This window comes from Gavia stellata, chromosome 5, assembly GCF_030936135.1.
Source record: "Gavia stellata isolate bGavSte3 chromosome 5, bGavSte3.hap2, whole genome shotgun sequence".
In the NCBI taxonomy this organism is placed as follows: domain Eukaryota; kingdom Metazoa; phylum Chordata; class Aves; order Gaviiformes; family Gaviidae; genus Gavia; species Gavia stellata.
Window position 1 is genome coordinate 57,071,994 of NC_082598.1, and position 20,747 is coordinate 57,092,740.

Genomic DNA, 20,747 nt, shown 5'->3' on the forward strand with positions numbered 1-20,747 from the left:
AGAAAATAAATCATACCTTCAATCAATCTTTCTTGACATTTTGGATCTCAGTGGCTTTGTAAACAAAGGTTAGATTGTTCTTTCTATATTTGTATCCCCCCTTTTTTTTTTTCTTGTTTTATGGTTAATACGTGCATTTTACATCGTTGTTATGTTTTTAAATGTGGCATAAAGATTACAGCCACAGTTGATTCCCGCTTGTAGGGAGCAAGTAGAATGTATGGCAGAGATTATGGCTCAAATAGGAGCTCAACATTCATCAAGTCAGAAAATTTGTTTAAAGACTGGTTTGTAGCTATTGCAATGGCAGACAGTAGGGCTGAAAATCACTGCAGTAACTTTCTGCAGAACATACTGGTTGTTTGTAGATTCAGCTTCACCTGGTTTTGTGCCAAGTTCAAAACATGCAGGTCTATACAAACGTCTCTGTTCATGATTTTGATATCAGGGAGATGAGCAGATTTTGTGCTATATTTTTTTCCTGTAGGTCCTGCAAGTATAAGCTAATCTCTAATAATTAGGTAGTATCTCATATCTAGTTCAAGGCATTTTATGAATGTAGCACTTTTCTTGCATAAGTTGTTCATCATTTTAATAAATACCATAGGGAAATGCTTGCTTAAAAACCAGTAGTTTCTTAAGTTAGTTAAAAAGACAGAAGGAAACTTACTTTTGGCTTTTTTCGTAAATTTAATTTCTACAGTGACTTGTAGAGCTTATTCTTCCCTACTGCAACCATGTGTGTACTCTGTTTAAATGTAGGAGTAGTCCTGCTGAGGTCATGAGCAACAAGACCTTCAGTAGAATCACAGCTTTAATTTTACATTGTTCATTGAGGTGATTCAGTTAGATTTGCTACTGTGCAATATATACACAAAGACAAAGCAATAAATTTTAAGACTCTTACTTTATTTAGCATATTCTTTCAGTTTTGTATCAGAAATATGCTGCATAGTCACGTGCTCCATACTGCATTAATTTCCCGTTTGATTTAGTTTTGTGTGTCAGAGAGGGACGGAGTGTAGTGCTCAACTCATTTTTTTTTTCAATTACTTTTCTGAAGTATTTTAAACTCAGTAATAATTAATTAATAACACCCCCCCAAAAAAAAACCCAACAAAAACATAATCCTGTAATATTTTAGTCATTAACTCAAAACAGCTTTATGGAGAAATCAAATCTGATGGAATGTGGTCCGTAGTCCATTCATGAGACATCTAGCGGCTGCTACATGAGTAAAATTAGAAGCATACTTCATGATTATGTTTTTATATAAAGCTGCTATACAAGAGAAGAAATGGGCTTTACAACAGCCGTTGTTTATCACGGGATGTTTAGCCTCCTTTGTACTTAAGGGGGGAAATGAATTGAAAACCATCGATTACTTTATCGTCCATCCTCAGATTTTGGTGACTGTAGACTATTTATATTGCATTTTTCTGCCAATACTCACCGTTACACAGGTACACGACGGAGGTTGTGGTTACTATCACAGCTCGAGTTTTCTTGGATTTGGTAATTAAAAATACCCTTAAAATTACTGAGTAGTCAGTTATAGATACTCCTGTACTCATGTATAGTCTTTTTTGTCCTATTGTAAGAAACACTTTTCCCTGTAATTGCAATATAGTTCTTTTACTGTAGAGATGCTTGTTCTGGCTTCATGTCTTTTCAGTTTGCTTTACTCAAGAAGTGGTTTAATCTAAGTAAAATAATCCCATCAAATAGTCTCAAAATAATCCCACTCTCATACCAGAAATGCCCATTTAAGGATTGTATTTGTATAACAGTATTGATCTGATGGATGACACTTTTCTCTATAGGTTAGGCTTTGTGCTATGCTGTGTCTGTATTAGTTACTGTCAAAACAGTTTTATGTCTTTGGCCTCGAGGAGAATTTGCTTGCAATGTAAATACCTCTTCAGCTCGCTCTTCTTTGAATGCTTGCTCTGTGCTGTGGGTATATAAGGGCTCAAGCATATGTAGAACTTCTGTCTCAGAAATATCACAGGACTATGTGTGTGCCTCGCTCTCATAGGCGGTGTCCATGCAAAGGTGAAGGGTCCCCATGTTCCTCAGTTTCTTTCAGCTGCTTTGAGGACCTTTGATTTCCTTGTTACTGGGATCTTCACTTCTCAACTCCCCACACAGTTACAGGTCCAGAGAAATAATTCTACCTACATTGTAGGTAGAATGGGATGCAGTAGGAATCTTGCAGATTTTTCTGCATGGAGTTTGTGAATAGGACAGCTTAGGAAAATAGGATAACAAAAAAGGCAAGCTGTTAACCCCACTCTTAAGTAGGTGACTATATTGCTGTCTTAGCTTCATATGCATTTGCTTAAGCCCAATTTGTCCATGTACATATGTGTGACAGGCAAACTTTGTTCAAATATACCAAACAATCCGTGCAGTACAGAGCTTTTATATATATTATGTTGCTGCTGCTCTGGATTCTGTATTAGTCTTAGTGGTGGTAGTGTGAACATTGTTGAGCTTGAGTATACAGAGTAGTTTATATTCTCATCTTTCTAGTAGAAGTGGTGCTTGATTTACTTGGTTAGAATAGTAACGAGCAGTGGTATAATTACTGTTTTTCATCAATATGTGATGACTGTGATTGCTTGCCTGAGAAAATAAAAACTTAATAATTTTACATTCTATATAAAGGAAGAAATTTGAAGGAGGAAGTGATACTAAAAGTGGCTTAACTTTTATATGTTATCCATACATTTTTAAAAGTTAAATAACTTCAAAAATAATATATTTTATTTTCCACTTTATGTAGTGATTTTTGAGTGTCTTCATTTGTAAATGGTGCAAAGCATTCCTACAGTCACTTATCAGAAATATGTATGTTTATATATATTAGAATAGATGTAATGTTTAAGAACGATTAGGTGAGGCATTGCTTAGCAGAGCCACTGCTGAGGTGTTTCTTAGACAGGAACTGCTATAAAGTATATAAACTATTGATTTTTTTCAATGCTAGACATCCCCTATGACCATTTATTAGGTGGTGAAGAGGTCTATAGCCACAGATACTTGGTGACCTATTAGGTCAATTTCTGCATCAGCATTAAATGGTGATGATACAGTAAATGTATCTGTATGATCTCCAGTACCACAACTCTCTATCAACAGATGATGTTGATGAAGGTAAAAGGATTCTATGAGATGATTTTTGCTCTAGAAGGGCAGTATGGCACTTGAATGGGTTACCCAAGGGCCTGTGGTATTTGCATGCTTGGGGTTTTTTAGAGCCAGCTAGACTGACCAAGTTTTGATGCTAGCTCTAATTGGGGCAGGTGGTTGTACCAGAATAACTCCAGAGGTCTTACCCAAAAAAAACATTGCTGTGATGATTTGTTGTGCTGTTTTCTTTGTGCGTTTTCCAGTTTTTGGCTCCTTTGATGTTATACTGGCATATAAAGTTTGTGCCTGTTGTTTAAATATCTTAGGTTTGTGTTCTGTACTACTCTTAAACTACCTCATGTTTTTACTATTTTCTTGTGTTTAGTCGTATATTTTTCATTAAGGCAGGTGTTTTGATGAACCTGCCTTCTGGCAATTAGTAGGAGATATATTTTCTTTTTAAGTTTCTGAAGGCAGATGTTTCTTTAGCCTGAGTCTTTGTTTAGTTGACTGAGCTGATTAATTTCTGTTGGAAAAGAGTTCATAATTTTTCATTTCTGTTGGCTTCAGATCAATTTCTGAAATATTTATGGAAATTCAGCAACCCGTTTGAATGACTTCAGTCCACGCTACCCAATTTTTCTGTCTCTCTCCATCCCCTCAAAACTGCTTGCGTAATTTTGTTCAAGTATGATAAAGTAATTAAAATATATTGGGGAGATGAGGGAGAGAAATGTGCTAATGTTTTCCCTTCTGCAAAGAACTCAGTGTTGACATAAAGAGCAGGAAGATACTATTGTACCTTTCCTCCTCTAAATCAATTAATACAGAGTTTTCATGCTGGAGATAAGTTTATGGATGACCTTACTGTTTAGTTAGATGGCCTTAAGTATGCTGATAGTTTGTACAGTAAGCAGAAGTGATGTGTAAAGTTAAGCTGAAAGTACTGCTGTTTGTCCGGCAGCCAACTGTTCAAGGTACTTTCTACCGAAGGGTCGAATGAATCATGTCTTTGTTTCCTAACGTTCTTTACATGCAAAGCCTAGGGGACTGGAGTACAGTACTGGGCTGGTGCCCACAGTTTCATTAACTTTTTTTTCCATTTAAATCTCGGACTCTGTTTCAAAAGTGGTTGAAGGGATTTATGGATTTTCCTGGCTATTTGCTTTCATAAACCGTGTGAGAATAACACAACAGGCCACCCAGCAAAAATCTGCTTAAGACACAAGTAAAAGGAGCTTTTCGTTATTAGGACCATTGATTCATTGTCTTGGAAACTCAGGTTTTGCCTCTGCTTTGGATTTCGGGAAAATGGGCTAACCTGTGACAATCTTTGCAAGCTTGAGTACTTTTATTCCTTACAATATCAGTAAGGAAAGACTCTCTTTTGTCAAAGACGTGTATGTTTGTTGTGGGGAACTGAAGGCACGATTAGCTTTTCAGCAGTGTTTCTGAAGTGATCTTACATTGGATTAGCCATAATTAAAATATTTTCTATCTTTAGGCAGCTTTCTGAATTGATATATCCAAATTATCTCTAACTGGTATTTTATATTTGCTCTGAAAATCTTCTAGTAGGAATGTATTTATTTGTGAATAAGTGCTGTATAGCATAAGCCGACACGTTGGTGTTATTTGAGAAGCATTTCAAATAACATTCATACACATTTATGTGTAGTCCTTCAGAAACGCGTTAAAGCATGCTGAAATTTTATTACATTTTCTTTTTATAAACTTGATGTAAAATGTTATTCTCTGCATGTGGCATGTTTTTGACCTGTCATGAAAAATTTCTGTTTATGGCAGGATTGTTTAACTTTACAATCTTTCTGTCATAAAGTGTGCTGCAAAGTAACATTTGTTCATAATGGGCGACTGTTGCTATGAAGTATGATCCAGATGATCACACCATTATTGTTATTTATTAAAAGGAAAAAAGTAGATATTTGTTCTGTTCATTTCATTGGTTTGTCTTCCACTGCATTATAATTAGCTTCTGCTGATTATAGTCAATTTGTGCTTTACCTAACTTGGAAGGATTTGAGTGGGTGGTTTGGATTACTGACAACAATGAAAAGGAGTAGGTTGAACAGGAGTATTCTGCAAAATGCCCTGATTCTATCAGTGAGGGTAAATAACATGTCTATTACAGCTCTAAAGGTGGTGGAGATACCAATAGACTATCTGTATGAATACATTTGTTACGAAGCCTGTTTTTTTCATAACAGTCAATGCCAAAGTTGCTTAGCAAGTGGTCAGGTTTTAGATAGTAACAGAGCTCCTCAAAGGCAAAGCTGAGAATGCGGAAATACTTGTTGGTTCTGACCCAAATTCGTTACACAGAGCACCATAAACATACCGAAGGACTACTTGGTAACCATACTTGGCTGTGGTATGCTACCTGCAAAATTGCACAACTAGCATGTAGTAACAGGAACTTAATTATGGCTAAAGGACTGCCATCTCAGCCACTTTTGGCTTACTCATTTTGTGTTCATAGTATGAGAAAGCACTGGAGGGAAAAGACTATAGAAAGAGAAATGCTAATTGAAAATGACTTTTATTTTTTTTTTAAATCTGTCATATATACTTCTTATAACAAAAGTTTATTTATTATAGAATGCAATTCTGGAGGTTATACAAACTTTAATGCTGATAATCAGCGTTTACAGTGGTAGAGTGGTAGTGTGGCAGAAGCAGATACTGACCTTCAACATCAGAGATTTAAAGAGCACTTATGCAAAGCTGGTGGCTCACTTCAAAACTGTATAGAAAACCTCCTAATTAGCTAGGTATTCAAAGTAATTAATTGTATTTACTGTCTAAACTGCAGTTTGTTTTGATCCCCTCCCCCCCAACTTTGCTAAGAAAATTAATCGGGAAAAAAAGAAATTAAAGGAACACAGTTAAGTGGTCAAGCATTTACTATTACTGAATTAAATCCTTATGATGGGGTCATGAAGTTCCTATATTTCCTATGAACTCTTGAATGTTTTTTCAGCCCTTTTAACTAACATAAACCACATGAATACCAGAGACACTCATTTTATACAGTAAAATTGATTGAATTGAGTAAAATTTTCATAAACTCCAGATTTATAGAGGATCAAGCTATAAGTGCTCTGATAATTACAGTGTAGAACAGACAAGGTAGAAATCTGCAACCTTGGCCTTTCCGTGTGCAACTAGAATGCCTTTTGTTTGGAACTCATATCCAGCCATTGTGAAATGCTGTGGTTATTTGCATATTAAAATGTCAGTGAATTATGAATTGGTCATAAAACCCTTTGCAGTGTGGTATTTAATTTTTGTAATGACTGAAATGCAGGATGAAATTTCAAGGATGGAATTCCTTTTCATCAGGGTAAGTGTTTTGGAGGGATTCCTCCACCCATTAAACTTTGTACAGTAAACAGATATGACGTGTAAAGTTAAGCTGAAAGTACTGCTGTTTGTCCGGCAGCCAGCTGTTCAGTTGCTTGATGCATAAGGGCCAAATGAATCATGTCTGTCTTCTAAGCCAGCTTTTCCTGTGTCTGAACTATTAGTTCAGGCTTTCTCGCTCTTATTGATAAGCAAATCGGAGACAGGTGTCATCCAAATTCTTAATATACTTAATATTTAAAATTTTTTTGTTCATTTAGAGGCTGTGTTGGGAATTAATGAGATGATATATATCAGAAGGTGTCTTTCGGTCTTTCCTTCACCTGCTTGTGATTCACTCACTACTCCTTACTCTACAGAGCCATTTAGCTCTTACCTTTTCCTTAACATTCAGTTATAGATATTCAGCATAAGGAGCTCAGAAATGGAAATCTGCTATGTTGCTGCATGCAGTGCAAATAGGCTGCCTCTTAACTACCAAGAGTTGGTCCCCTGGAGGCAAAATCCTGCTGAACAGCTGTGTGTGTGAATGAGAGGGGCTTCTGGCCCTTGTTCTGACCTCAACGGGGGCCCATCTCTGTTTCCTGCTGGGGAAGGAGCTCTCCGGTTTCTGCAAGAGACAACCACTCTTAGTCTCTGGTGAGCACTGAATTCAGCAGGAATTAGCTGTTCCCCTTTCTCAGCATGACAGTAGCTGTCAGTCAGGCTTGTGAGAAGTAAAGAAACCATTTGATTCTTGTTTCGTTGTCAGACAGTGACATCTTCATCTGAAGAAATTTTGCAGAAAGTGAGCAGCCCCTACCTCAGAAGCCTGGATGTTGCTGAGGTTTGGTATAATATTGTGCGTAGGTAAAACAGCACTGCTTTTGGTGTTAGAGACCTTCTTCCACATTTAGCACAGCAGAGGTTGCTTTTCCCTTTCCTTTATTCTTCCCCTAAAGTTTTATTGTCTTTCACTTTTTAAGGTTTGTATTGGTGTGCTTTCCCCCCTCACATCTTACTCAAACACTTCGCTATAGGTGATAGATGGGTTTGAGCACATAAGGGGTGGAAGATAAAGGCAAAAGGGCTGACTGCTCAGGTGTAGTGAGATAACGGAAAAGAAAAGCAGCAACAGAGGAGGTACAGTGAGGACAGGAAATGTAAATTTAACGGAACACCACTGTTGTAAAGCTGTTACAAATCTGTCTGCTGTACTGTGTTTGCTCTGACACCTGCTCTTGAGCAAGACGTTTAGCACTCTTACTACCTGTAGCATACCCATTCATAGAATCATGAGATAATTCAGGTTGGAAGGGACCTCGGTCGGTCATGTAGTCCAGTAGGGCCAGTTATGAGGTCCTGCAACTGCTCATGAGTTCTGAACATTGACTTCTCTTTGTGGCATCTTGATCCTAAAGAAGTGAAGGTAAGGCAGAAAGGTGAAGGAAGAAAGAGCAGTGCAGGAGAGGCAGTATATGAATAAATGGGAGAAAAAGAATCGAAAGAAGGGTAAATGCAATGTCATTTTTTTTCTTGCAGTGTTTGATATCTTCCTTGAAATCCCATGACTGTATGATATTGCCTGCTTTCATTTTAAAACAAAATAATTCCCTAATCTTTGGGATTCTGGAAAAATAGCTTGAAAATATGAATCTCAAAGACTTCAGAATGAGGAGAGGGATGAACAGACATTGTCAGTCTTAAATGTGTAGTAGCTCAGAACTTTGGAACTAATCTAATGTTTTAGGAGAGGTGCTGATACATGATTTTCTGAAGATTGCTGTTGGCAATACTATAATGTGAAAAATTCAGATCAGTATGGCTCTAACAAGTATGTACTAGTGTGAATAACACTCATTAATTTGAGTACATATAGAGGCTTCATAATCTAGTACAAAAAGTTTAAAAATAGTGTAAATACTAGATTAGATGTGTAAAAATGATGTTAGCTGTTTGTGTCTGGATTGCTTTTTGTTGAATATTCAGAAAATGAGTTTTGAAGATGAGCCATTGGAAAAAACCCAAAAACTTTTATAAGTAGAACATAGTTACATTCAGGGGGAAGCCAGCATTAACTTTCATTTCTTTTTACTGGCATCTATTGATCTTTGGTTTTTTAAAGGTGACTTACTCTTTTGTTGTTTAAAATCCTCTAATACAAAAAAGGAAGCAGAGCAAATTCCTGCTTAGGTTGTCAAAGGTCAGTTTTCATAGCTGTCTGACCTTTTTAGACTACACCAAGATAGTGTATGTGAGATGAAGGGGTTTTTTAAGCCTGAAGTGATAAAGTTATTTTGCAAAGCTTGCCTTAATAAAGAGCAGATTGGTCGTAAGATCAGGAGGGACTCCTATTTAAAAAAACAATAAAATGTTCTCGTGGAGTTCAGTTGTCTTTTGTGTCCTTTTTATTATTGCCCTATATCTATCTATTTTAAACCATGCATTGTAGCATTCTCTTCTCCTGCTCCATTGACTGTAGCTAAAATATCCCTACATTTGATCATAAAAGCCTTTATATAGTACAAAATAATGTGTACTCAGAAGTTTTCTGTTCTGGCCTTATCTGTTGACTGAAAGTGCATGCTATACATTCTCTAGAAGGATAGTTTATAGGCTTTATTTGTGATGTTTGGTTTTTTGGTTTGTTCCTCCACCCCCTCCGATGAATGCTAAGGCCATTGTTTTACATGTGTGCACATGAGTAACTTCATGAATGCTGTTAGTTCTCTTAGACTTGCTAGGAACATTAATGTGTGCAAAGTCTGGTCTTTGCAGAATGAGGACTGATACATTCTGAACTGCAAAGCATACAGCAGCTATGTAATGAGGTTCTGGGCAACAAATGTTGGCTTTTGTCAACCCATTTGTTAGTCCCGTCCTCCTCGGAGGTTAGTTAAAAAACAATAAAACAAACCAACACAACTTTCCTGAAAGTCTAATTATTGTTATGATGAACTGGAAAAGCTAAGACACAAAGTAACAATGAAAATATCCAGTGATCTGATAGGAAAAGGTAAATAGACTGTATGCCAAGACAACTTAATAGCAGTTTTCTTCATTTAATAGAGATTGCTGCTTTTAGAAATATATGAAGCTGTAGAATTGGCATGTGTAACTGTTACCTCTTTTAAAAAGGAAGCATTTACATGCCCTTTTACCAACAAGTAAAGGCATGTGGCATGTTTCCAAACTTCATAGTTCCAGAATATGTTTTGATAAACATCCACTCAGGGTTAAAAAAAACAAAACAAAAAAACCCCAAACCAACAAAAAACCCCAATCAAAACCCAGGCTTTTTCTGAACTGTTTGGATAAACGTGGCTGCTGATTACTTCTGTTCATAAAAATGCACTCTGGGCAGCAGAATATCTTTCTGTCTGCTTCAGACTGGCATATTATAAAAAAAGTTATTTTATAAAATGTTAATAATAGAGGAAAATGAGGTTTTCTCCATTGCAACCTGGTCTGTAAAACAGTGTTTTCCCTGAATCTTTAGCTCATACTTTCATTCTCCCAGAGTGAATGGAGAGCGAGTTTAAAAATGGGAGGAGGTAATGTGTGATGTACAGTATCAAAGCACAGTCCTTCAGTTGATGTTGCTGGGTTTTATTACTCACTTGCTCTGTTTTGCTTATGCCTGTGATAAAGTAGGGTATTTCATGATAGGACTAATGCATTAAAATTCTGATGCAGAAGTAAGGAAATATTTATACAATCAGAGCCAGATCTTTTTTTTTTTTTTTAAATTTGACCCAACTCAGTTACTTTTGAAAATAAATCAGTGGGAAAACTGTTTTAAGAGGAAATTGAGTTAAGCCAATGCAGGAAGTCCGAGCTGAAAAGAAATGAGACACTGGCATATTTCTAGTGCACCTAATTATATTAACTAATGTTGAATATCTACATTGGTTTTGCTTAAAATAGAATACTTCCATATCTATATATGCATATGCATGTGCATATATATGCATATATATAGTTTTTTTCATATCCAGAGTGTGGTAAGGAAGATGAGAATAGCAATTTCCAAAAGTAAAGGAAGAGCAAATGAGTCAGTAATAAGCCCAAGCTATCTGATTGAACAAATGTTTTAGCCTCTAAACAAACATGACAATTTAAATGTAAAAGAATGGGCTCCTCTTTCTCTGAAAACTATGAAATAATGATAGATTGTCTTGAGTCATCTATGCAGGAGAGTTAGGAAGCAGATGATGACTCCCGGATGACTGGAGGCTTGCCAACGTGACGCCCATCTACAAGAAGGGTCGGAAGGAGGATCCGGGGAACTACAGGCCTGTCAGCCTGACCTCGGTGCCGGGGAAGGTTATGGAGAGGCTCATCTTGAGGGCGCTCACGGGACACGTGCAGGATAACCAAGGGATCAGGCCAAGCCAGCACGGGTTCATGAAAGGCAGGTCCTGCTTGACCAACCTGATCTCCTTCTATGACCAGGTGACCCGCCTAGGGGATGAGGGGAAGGCTGTTGATGTTGTCTATCTGGACTTCAGCAAAGCCTTTGACACTGTTCCCCACAGTATTCTCCTTGAGAAGCTGGTGGCCCGTGGTTTAGACAGGTACACTCTTCGCTGGGTAAAAAACTGGCTGGATGGCCGAGCCCAGAGAGTTGTAGTGAATGGGGTGAAATCCAGCTGGCGGCTGGTCACAAGCGGAGTCGCCCAGGGCTCAGTTTTGGGACCGGTCTTGTTTAATGTCTTTATTGATGATCTGGATGAGGGGATAGAGTGCTCCCTCAGCAAGTTTGCAGACGACACCAAGTTGGGAGGGAGTGTTGATCTGCTCGAGGGTAGGAAGGCTCTGCAGAGGGATCTGGACAGGCTGGATCGATGGGCTGAGGCCAACCAGATGAAGTTCAATAAGGCCAAGTGCCGGGTTCTACACTTCGGCCACAACAACCCCATGCAACGCTACAGGCTTGGGGATGAGTGGCTGGAAAGCTCCCCCGCAGAAAAGGACCTGGGGGTGTTGATCGACACCCGGCTGAATATGAGCCAGCAGTGTGCCCAGGTGGCCAAGAAGGCCAACGGCATCCTGGCCTGTATCAGAAATAGTGTGGCCAGCAGGAGCAGGGAGGTGATCATGCCTCTGTACTCGGCTCTGGTAAGGCCACACCTCGAATACTGTGTTCAGTTTTGGGCCCCTCACTACAAGAAAGACATTGAGGTGCTGGAGCGTGTCCAGAGAAGGGCGACGAAGCTGGTGATGCTCTGGAACACAAGTCTTACGAGGAGCGGCTGAGGGAACTGGGGTTGTTCAGTCTGGAGAAGAGGAGGCTGAGGGGAGACCTTATCGCTCTCTACAACTACCTGAAAGGGGGTTGCAGAGAGGTGGGTGTTGGTCTCTTCTCCCAAGTGACTAGTGACAGGACTAGAGGAAATGGCCTCAAGTTGCGCCAGGGGAGGTTCAGGCTAGATATTAGGAAAAACTTCTTCACCGAAAGGGTTGTCAAGCACTGGAACAGGCTGCCCAGGGAGGTGGTGGAGTCACCCTCCCTGGAGGTATTCAAGGAGCGTGTGGATGTGGCATTGTGGGATGTAGCTTGATGGATATGGTGCTGTGTGGTGTTGGGTGGGTTGGTTTTTGGTGTGTTGTGGCTTGTTGTTGTTGTGAGGTGGTGTTTTTTTTTTTTTTTTTTTTTTCTTGCAGGTTGGACTTGATGATCTTACAGGTCTTTTCCAACCGTAGTGATTCTGTGATTCTGTGATTGCTCACCATAGATGCTACTCTGCTTTTACTTACATTCTCTATTGAGAATTGTTCAACGAGCAATTTTTCAATTCACCTGCAAGCTCCCTTTTGTACATTAGGATTCTTCTAATATTATATCCAGAATTAAGGAAAAGGATGGTTAACGTTGTCTCTTGGTGATAGAAGTAGTAAAGCTTATCTTCTAGTCTGATTTTTGCATAGGAATTTATTCCTGGTTAAACAGAGGAAGTGATTTACACTTTGAGGGCTTCAGTCATGGCCATATGCATAGGAAAACCTACAAGAATTGTTAAAAGCAGTCTTTGTAAGTACGAAACAATTCTGTTCTCTCCTAAAATGCTGTTTTGCTTTCTGGGACAGTGTTGCAGTGCCTAGAGAAAGCCAAGGAGGAAGCTGAAGTGTGTGTATACCATGTAAACATGAAGTACAGCACTAGGACATGCTTGAATAAGCAGTGAGTGAGACCTGCTTCATATGGTGCAGTGTAGCATCTTGCAGAGAAACAAGGAATTTGGGTTTCTGCACTGACAGGGCTGTTACTGCTCAACGAGCCAGTACAGTTGCTATCATCTTGTGTAACTGCATCTTTCTGCTGCACCTTGTAGATATGTCTGTCTCTTGAAAAGGCTTGAGCATTTAGTTCTCCCAGTAGTCTTTGGAGATCTCTGGCCCCTCTGTCTCTCTGTCTTTCTATCACGTTACAACTCTATGAGATTGTCTGCAGAGCCAAAAACCAAATACTTTCCCCACCTCTAAGCTGCCTTTTGGATATACCTTAGGAAGAAGGTCTTGGAAAGGCAACAAGATCGAAAGAATGAAACGGAAAAAAATTAAGGTTTGCTGTAGTTTTCTCTACAATAAAACATCATTTCCAGCATAGAACTTTGGCTGCAGAACTATTTGATACTTTGTGATGCTTCAAAGTAAGTCTTTTTTGTTTCTGATGATTCTGTTCCATAGCCTTCCAAAATGTGAATTAGATTCTTAGTCTTCATACCTTGCTGCAGGTAGGACAACCCAGAAATAGCTCCTCAATATAATGGAAATGCTAATTAAATATCTGCTTTAAAATTCTGTGAAGCTCTTCTGAATTAAATGTTTCCATTTACTTTTCAATGAGAGTGACTCGGAAAATTCACCTATTGTTCAAATTAATTGTATTCGATTGTTACAGGGAACCAATATAGTGGAAAATGTAAAACCAGTGAAACATTTTTTATAATTTGAGTGATTTTTTTTTTTTTTTTTTTTTTTGGTCAATTCCAGCAGATTCAGTATCCCCCATTATAAGCAATACTTTTAGACCAAATTCAGCAGGTTTTGCATTTCTTGGGTATTTTCAGCCTTGCTTCTCAGTCTATTTCATATCTTCATAGGCTTGTAAAATTCATTTTACCATGTCAAATGATTTGTTTTAGCATTGGTCTGGATCAGACTTCCTTTTTTGGGTGGATTCAGATTTATTTTTCACATTTAGGTGTCCCTTTAGTATTTTTCTTAGCAAAAGAAAGAAAGAGAATTCTCAAGATGAAGAAGCAAATCCTTTTTCAAAACTACTCATGTGTTAGAGGCCAGCCTTTGAATGCTGCATTCATGTCAGCGCTCAAAGTTTGACCCTTAGACTTAATGCACTTCGTAGAGGAGTGTACATTCTTTGTAAATAAGAGGCAGACTTCCAGTGACAAACACTTTTCAGTCCAGCATCACTGGAAACAGCCAGACTGAATTATTTCGCAAAGGTATGTAATAATAAGGGAGTTGGACATAAGGAAAACAGTTTATACTGAGCCTGACAAGTGGAGGGCCAAGGTTAGTGTCATTTTACAATCTAGACTGCCATGAGGAATCAGTTAGGGACAGTTCGCGGTGTTAATTGTTTTACAGCTACTCTGGAATTAGAGCCTGCTTTATTCCCAAGGCTGAAACCATACTCTGAAGAACGTAACTTTTTGCTTTTAAATGGACAGATTTATACCAATTAGGAGACACTCAAGTCCCGATACAGGATGTGGTCAGACTTGTTTCTCAACACCCACACTTTCTTTTCTGGGTCCCCCACTTTGAGTTACACCCAAGTATAAAAACCACACATACACTATTTGCTGTATTGTATTCAAATACTGCTCAAAAAAGATAATAATCCTATTTGCCTGGTCAAAGTTGCCTCCCTCTTCCATTATAAAAGGGGGTTGAGAGGGAGAGGAGGATTGAGATATGCTTGCCTCTCGCATACCTGTTTGGCAAGTTTGCCTTTTGATATAGTATGTATTTCAGACTGTGAGTCAACCGGGTCTTTACCATGACATCCTTGTAGATGATACTGAGACTGGCTGGCCCGTCTCCTGCTACTTCTCTCTCCTCTGGTGTGGTCGTGCAGTAAGAGTAGGAAACAGATGTGGCTGAAAGCTAACAGCTCCCTTCTTGGGAGGGAGGAGAAGGGAGACAGGTCAGTGCAGTGAAAGGGGGTAGCTGGAAGGTGGCCCCAGGCTGGAGAAGGGGAGGGCAGATCTTCAACTTTCAGCACTGGCCCACACAGATTGAATTAAAGGAGGTAAAGTCAAAGAAGAATATTGTTCAAGTAACCAAGGTGACTGCTGGACCATAGCAAAGTTATTGTCCTTGCTAATTGTATTTATTGCAAGATTTGGCAGAGTTCTTTATAAGAAGGTATTATTATTATTTCTGATTAGTAAGAATATTTCTTTGTAAATAAATGTCAACTAAGCTGGCATTCTTCATCTGTGTGAATTCTGTTTTTTTCTAGCAGTTGCATGGGAACCACTGTACAGCTATATTCATCTGACAAATACTATATTGAAAAGAAAAAAATGCCCATAAGGCAAAACCGCAACAACCACCCCCAAAACAAAGAAGCAAACGACACCCCTGCCCCCCAACAGGTACCAAAAATCGTGTAGCAGGAGATAACATCATCAAAGTGAAGGAGATATGAGCTATTATCATAAGGAACTACCAGAAATAAAAAAGCATTGGTTTCAGAAAAATGTGTTCAGCTTAGTATAAAATAATAAAACTGTCTCTTTTGGCTTTTGCTTTATACTGAGCATTTTGCTGTACTAAGATTAAATCAATATGGTAATAAATATCCTCTACCTGAATTTCCATGAAAAGTAGACTTACATTATCATTTGAATTAGTTAGCTGAGGCTTATAGAAAACCTAATAAAAAGATATTTGTCCTAAAACAATAGAAGTATGCAATTCCGCTCTGTGGAATAGGAGCTTGCATGTATTGTGTGTTACATGTATGTTTTGGTAGCTGTGTGTTCTGTTGCACTGTGTTATGACTTCAAAGCTGAACAGGGTTAAAGTCTTAGGGATGATATTTGGGTTTGCTTATTTAAGGAAACTTTTATGGCTGTTCAAGTTTAACTTGTGAAATATGGTAGTAGTATTTGAGGACTGCAGGATTATATGAACTTGAACACTGACAAAAGGCAATATAAAAATAATGGGCTTTTTGCCTGCTGAAAAGTTATATTTCTTTGTGCCAAAATGTAAGACCTCTAAGTGCCATAGAGACGTTAAAGCTCTGCTTGACAAGGGATGAATTAACAGTAATGTTAGGTTTGTGAAGCCAAATAAAATATTTTTGTTGTGACCATTAATTAAAAATGAAAATAAATCTTTCTGGGACTGTATGGCAATCTGTCAGTTGGGGTCTTATGAAGGGAACAAAGCATATTACGGGGGGCCTTTCAGTGTATTGTAGGAAAAGGTCACATTCTTCAGGGTTTTGCCTTGTAGGGCTAAATTTCAAGCTACCTTATCTCTTAGTGTTCTTGAAGACAACGATTACCTGGACTTGTGCAAAGCATTTGACAGGGTCCTGCATGACATCCTTGTCTCTAAATCGGAGAGAGATGGATTTGACAGATGAACCAGTTGATGGATAAGGAATTAGCTGCATGGTCGCACTCATAGAGTTGCGGTCAGCGGCTCAATGTCCAAGTGGCGACCAGTGAGAAGTGGCATTCCTCAGGGATCAGTATTGGGACTGGCGCTGTTTAACATCTTTGTCGGCGACATGGACAGTGGGATCAAGTGCACCCTCAGCAAGTTTGCCAACGACACAATCTGTGTGGTGTGGTCGACACACCGGAGGGAAGGGATGCCATCCAGTGGGACCTTGACAAGCTTGAGAGGTGGGCCCGTGCGAGCCTCATGAAGTTCAAGAAGGCCAAGTGCAAGGTCCTGCACGTGGGTCAGGGCAATCCCAAGCACAAATACAGGCTGGGCAGAGAATGGATTGAGAGCAGCCCTGAGGAGAAGAACTTGGAGGTGTTGGTTGACAAGAAGCTCAACATGAGCTGGCAGTGCGTGCTTGCAGCCCAGAAAGCCAACTGTATCCTGGGCTGCATCAAAAGCAGTGTGGCCAGCAGGTGGAGGGAGGGGATTCTCCTCCTCTACTCCGCTCTCGTGAGACCCCACCTGGAGTACTGCATCCAGCTCTGGGGCCCCCGACATAAGAAGGACATGGACCTGTTGCAGCGAGTCCAGAGGAGGGCCACAAAGACGATCAGGGGGTTGGAGCACCTCTCCAATGAAGACAGGCTGAGAGAATTGGGGTTGTTCAGCCTGGAGGAGAGAAGTCTCTGGGGAGACCTCATAGCAGCCTTCCCGTACTTAAAGGGGCCTACAGGAAAGATGGGGAGGGACTCTTTATCAGGGAGTGTAGAGATACACAAGGGGTAACAGCTTTAAGCTGAAAGAGGGTAGATTTAGATTAGATATTCAGAAGAAATTCTTCACTGTGAGGGTGGTGAGGCAGTGGAACAGGTTGCCCAGAGAAGCTGTGGGTGCCCCAACCCTGAAAGTGTCCAAGGCCGGGTTGGACGGGGCTTTGAGCAGCCTGGTCTGGTGGAAGGTGCCCCTGCCCATGGCAGGGGGGTTGGCACGAGATGATCTTTAAGGTCCCTTTCAACCCAAACCATTCTATGTTTCTCTGATTCTATGAATTAGCATTGTTTACCATCACAGGGCTTGAGGAATGCAAAGTGAGCTGTAGTATTTTTAGATGCAGAAGTTTTAGTTGAATTTATTGTCTATTTGCTGTAATGAAGGACTAGTGTGCCCAGCCGTGCTAACTAATGTTCTGTACAGGCTACGTCACGGCTTGCTGCGTTTCTGTAATTCTGGCTATGAGCTCAAAATACAGAGGTAGAGCAGACAAAAGACCGATTGATTCGAGCTTGGTTTTCTCCATCTTTCAAGGGAATGTATGCTACTTACTGTCTGCATAGTAAGGGAGATGAAATGTTGTTTGTTGGTAACCATGAAGAGTTAATTTTTAGGGAGTTTTTAAAGGTTATAGGATAATATTTTTTTAAAGTATTTCTTGTTAATTTAATACTCAGGAGGTCGACTAACTGATTACTAAGTAGTGGATCTGTTGTTGCTGATGAAACCTGTTAATCATTTTACTTTTTTATTTTTATGACTTTAGGATCTACTGGCTGACTTTGCACAGTATGAAAATTTGATGGTGTTTTTCAGGAGTTGTACTTGATATTAATAAATCCCAGACCTCTTGGGAAAACCTTAGGGTTGGAAAGTAAGAACAGAGAAGTTGGATAAAGAAGTAAGAGCATTTGCCTTGCATGGATTTTTGTGCTGTTTGTGGCATGACAGGTGTGGTCTGTTCTTCAGTATTGTGCAGGAAAATGGCTCAGAACATTTGTGCTAATGCCTGTTGAGAAGCAGGAATTGGAAACAAAATTGTCTACCTGGTCCCTCTCGTGATTATGAAGATTGAAGTTGAAAGTGGATATAAGAGAGTGATACAAAAGTTCCCAGGGAAAAAAGGATTTCCAACAAATCCCATTAAATTAATTGTGGTGGTTACTTGAGCTCAGAAAGCCTTGAATTCGGAAGGCTTTCCACCAAGGGAGCTTGCAACTTTATACCGTGAATGAGCTTTAAGTACTTTTATTACTTGTTTTTACTGAATAGAAAGAAAGAAAATTTGTGAAGGTCGAAGGTTGGTTTGTTTGTGGTTTGTTTTTTTTTTAAGATAATGCTTGTCAGAACCAACCACTGTTAAAAATGAGTTACAGTTTAAATGAAGCCTCCTAAGCTTATGAGGCAAATTTTGTTGTATTCAAACCCATTTTGGAGAACAGAGCTGACCTTTTATCTTCACAGTGTATTTCTAACTAAGGGATTCTGTGTGCTTTGGCTGTCTTGAGGTTTAAAGGGCAAGTCCATACTGAATTCTGTCCAACAAAAAGCTCTGTTTATGCTTTTATTGTGCTTTTGGAAAGCCCGTTTTTCTGGTTTTAGCTGAACCTGAAATTTTATCCAGTACTCATCAGGAGTTATGTCCCTGCTTCCTTCTTGCTATTTGTGCCTGCTGCTGTCCACTAGTTCTGGACCTGCAATACCACAAGAGCAGGCTTATACCACAGTTAGAAGTGTGCCTACAGTTTATAGAGGTAAGCCGAGCTAATTTTAAGCTGGTAGTTTGGGTTTTAGCAGCATAGGAGCTGAATAGGTTTTTGGAAGGCTAGCTCGCCCTTTATGAACGCAGAGCTGTCATAGCAGTGTTGCTGTCGGTGTCCAAACCGTGTTGTTTAAAGCAAGCTCAGATTTACTGAGCTGAGCTGCAGTCAAACCTCTTACAGCTGTGTAATCATCCTCAGATGGAGATATTGTGGGTGGACAGCTTCTAGTGGGCTTCTGAGGAAGCTGTATGTGTTGGGAAGTCTGGACTTGCATGGCTGCTCATTTGCTTATCAGCAAGAAAGAATTCAAATGTGACTCAGTTTCTTGCTGCCTCCATAAAAGCGGAAGGCATCTTTTCTCTTTTGTTTTAGAGCATCAACTATGTTATTAAGTACTTTATCAGGTAGAACTGAAATAAATGAAACAAAACCAATAAGATCTGTTGATTGATGAAAACAAAACCAAGTGTTGGGTATTATCAAGCCTGTATTATTAAGCTAAAAGTCCCTATTAATTGTGCTCCTACCCTTGCCACAGCTGTATTTCAGGTGTGGGGGATATAGCAAACAAATGTAAATTAGATTTCTTGATTCTTTTCATTTATTGCTCAGGTAGCCTCAATTAGATTAAAGCTATGTGCAGGACAACAGCTACTTTTTAAAACTTAAACAATCCATTGTGATTGTGTGTGTTTGTATGTGCACACACATACACACAGAATGCACTTGTATGGGTTTTTTAGGTATAGGATTTTCTAGGTATTAATATCACAATACCTGTCTACCTAAGAGATTACAGGTTTGACCTCATAAGCTGAATTTCTAGCTCAAACACCGTGCCAGCACTTGATTTTGCACATGCTGGAATCCCTGCATCTTCCATTGGCTTCAGTTAGAACTGTAGGTACTGAGAACATGTGAACATTAGTTTATCAAATGGAAGCATGAAAATTAGAGGCAAGCTATGGAGCAGTTCAGACAGATATTTAGCACACAAGGAATTAGGGTTTCCAGTACAGTCTTTCGTAAAAGTTTTTTCTAAGGATCTACTCATGTGAAAGTAGAGATTCCTTAAAATGCATTTATCGTTTTACATAATGTGGTAAAGGTTTTATATCCACAGTCCTTGTATGGTTTCTGACACAGTCCGTGTTTGGTTTCTGAACAAACCAAAGGAGTATTAAATAGGTCTGTCAGCACTCCGTTAGCCCCACTGGGACAAAATGCATCTTTACAAATACGTAAGTGCTGACTAAACAATTTCATTGTATCTGAAGCAACTGTATGTTGGACTTTACCAAGCACATTTGAAAGAAATCAATAGTTTTTCTATTTCTGATTGTGGTACAGATGTGATGGAAAGCCAGATTTTGCTATGCAGGAGTAGTCACTTTGAGAAGTACCTCCTTGCACACACAGTCATTTAAATAAACAGGGCTGCTTATTATGAAAAGTGAAAATTGACAGGAGGAAGAGTACAAGTTCTAAAAACAAGATGCTTAAGGATAGTTTGTAGATACAGTAAATAGGGATTTATTTTGGCAACTTCACTGTGAATGGGTTTGAGCTCTGTTTCAGGGCATGATTCACAGGTTTGGAATATAGTCAGGCTAAAGCTTACACCGATTTGATTCCTTTATATTAACATTGCTTCCAGTTTATCCAAGTCTGTTCCTAAGGATACATTAACAGCAACAGCTGGAAAGTAAAGTTTTAAGTATGCTAAAGGTATAGAGAAAGCTTTACCAAATATTTGTGAATTTAGCTCAAAGTGGACTTGGATGCCCAAGTGTTCCAGCCACTTTTTAGTCTTGGCTGTAAATTTCATTTGCAATGCTTTGCTGTTCCCCATTTAAAATTATCAATGTTGAGAACTGCTGATCACTGCTTAGGCATTTTCTCTGTCATCCCCAGGAAAGATGTCTAGAGACCGGGCTCTGAGGAAGCAGCAGCAATTGAATAATTTGGTAGCAGCAGTGACAAAGCTTGCGAAGCCTGGAGATGTGATTGTGGATTTTTGCAGTGGAGGGGTAATGTATATTTTTGTTTACATGA

At 39.2% G+C, this 20,747-nt stretch overlaps 1 protein-coding gene across 1 annotated transcript in view; it reads left to right on the top strand.

Moving 5' to 3' along the window:
* GSTCD (glutathione S-transferase C-terminal domain containing) overlaps positions 1 to 20,747 on the top strand; it is a 68,702-nt gene that overhangs the window by 28,727 nt on the left and 19,228 nt on the right. The window contains exon 5 of the mRNA XM_059817753.1: positions 20,607 to 20,722. Within this exon, the coding sequence (XP_059673736.1) occupies positions 20,607 to 20,722 (116 nt within the window). The remainder of the gene's footprint in view (positions 1 to 20,606; positions 20,723 to 20,747) is intronic.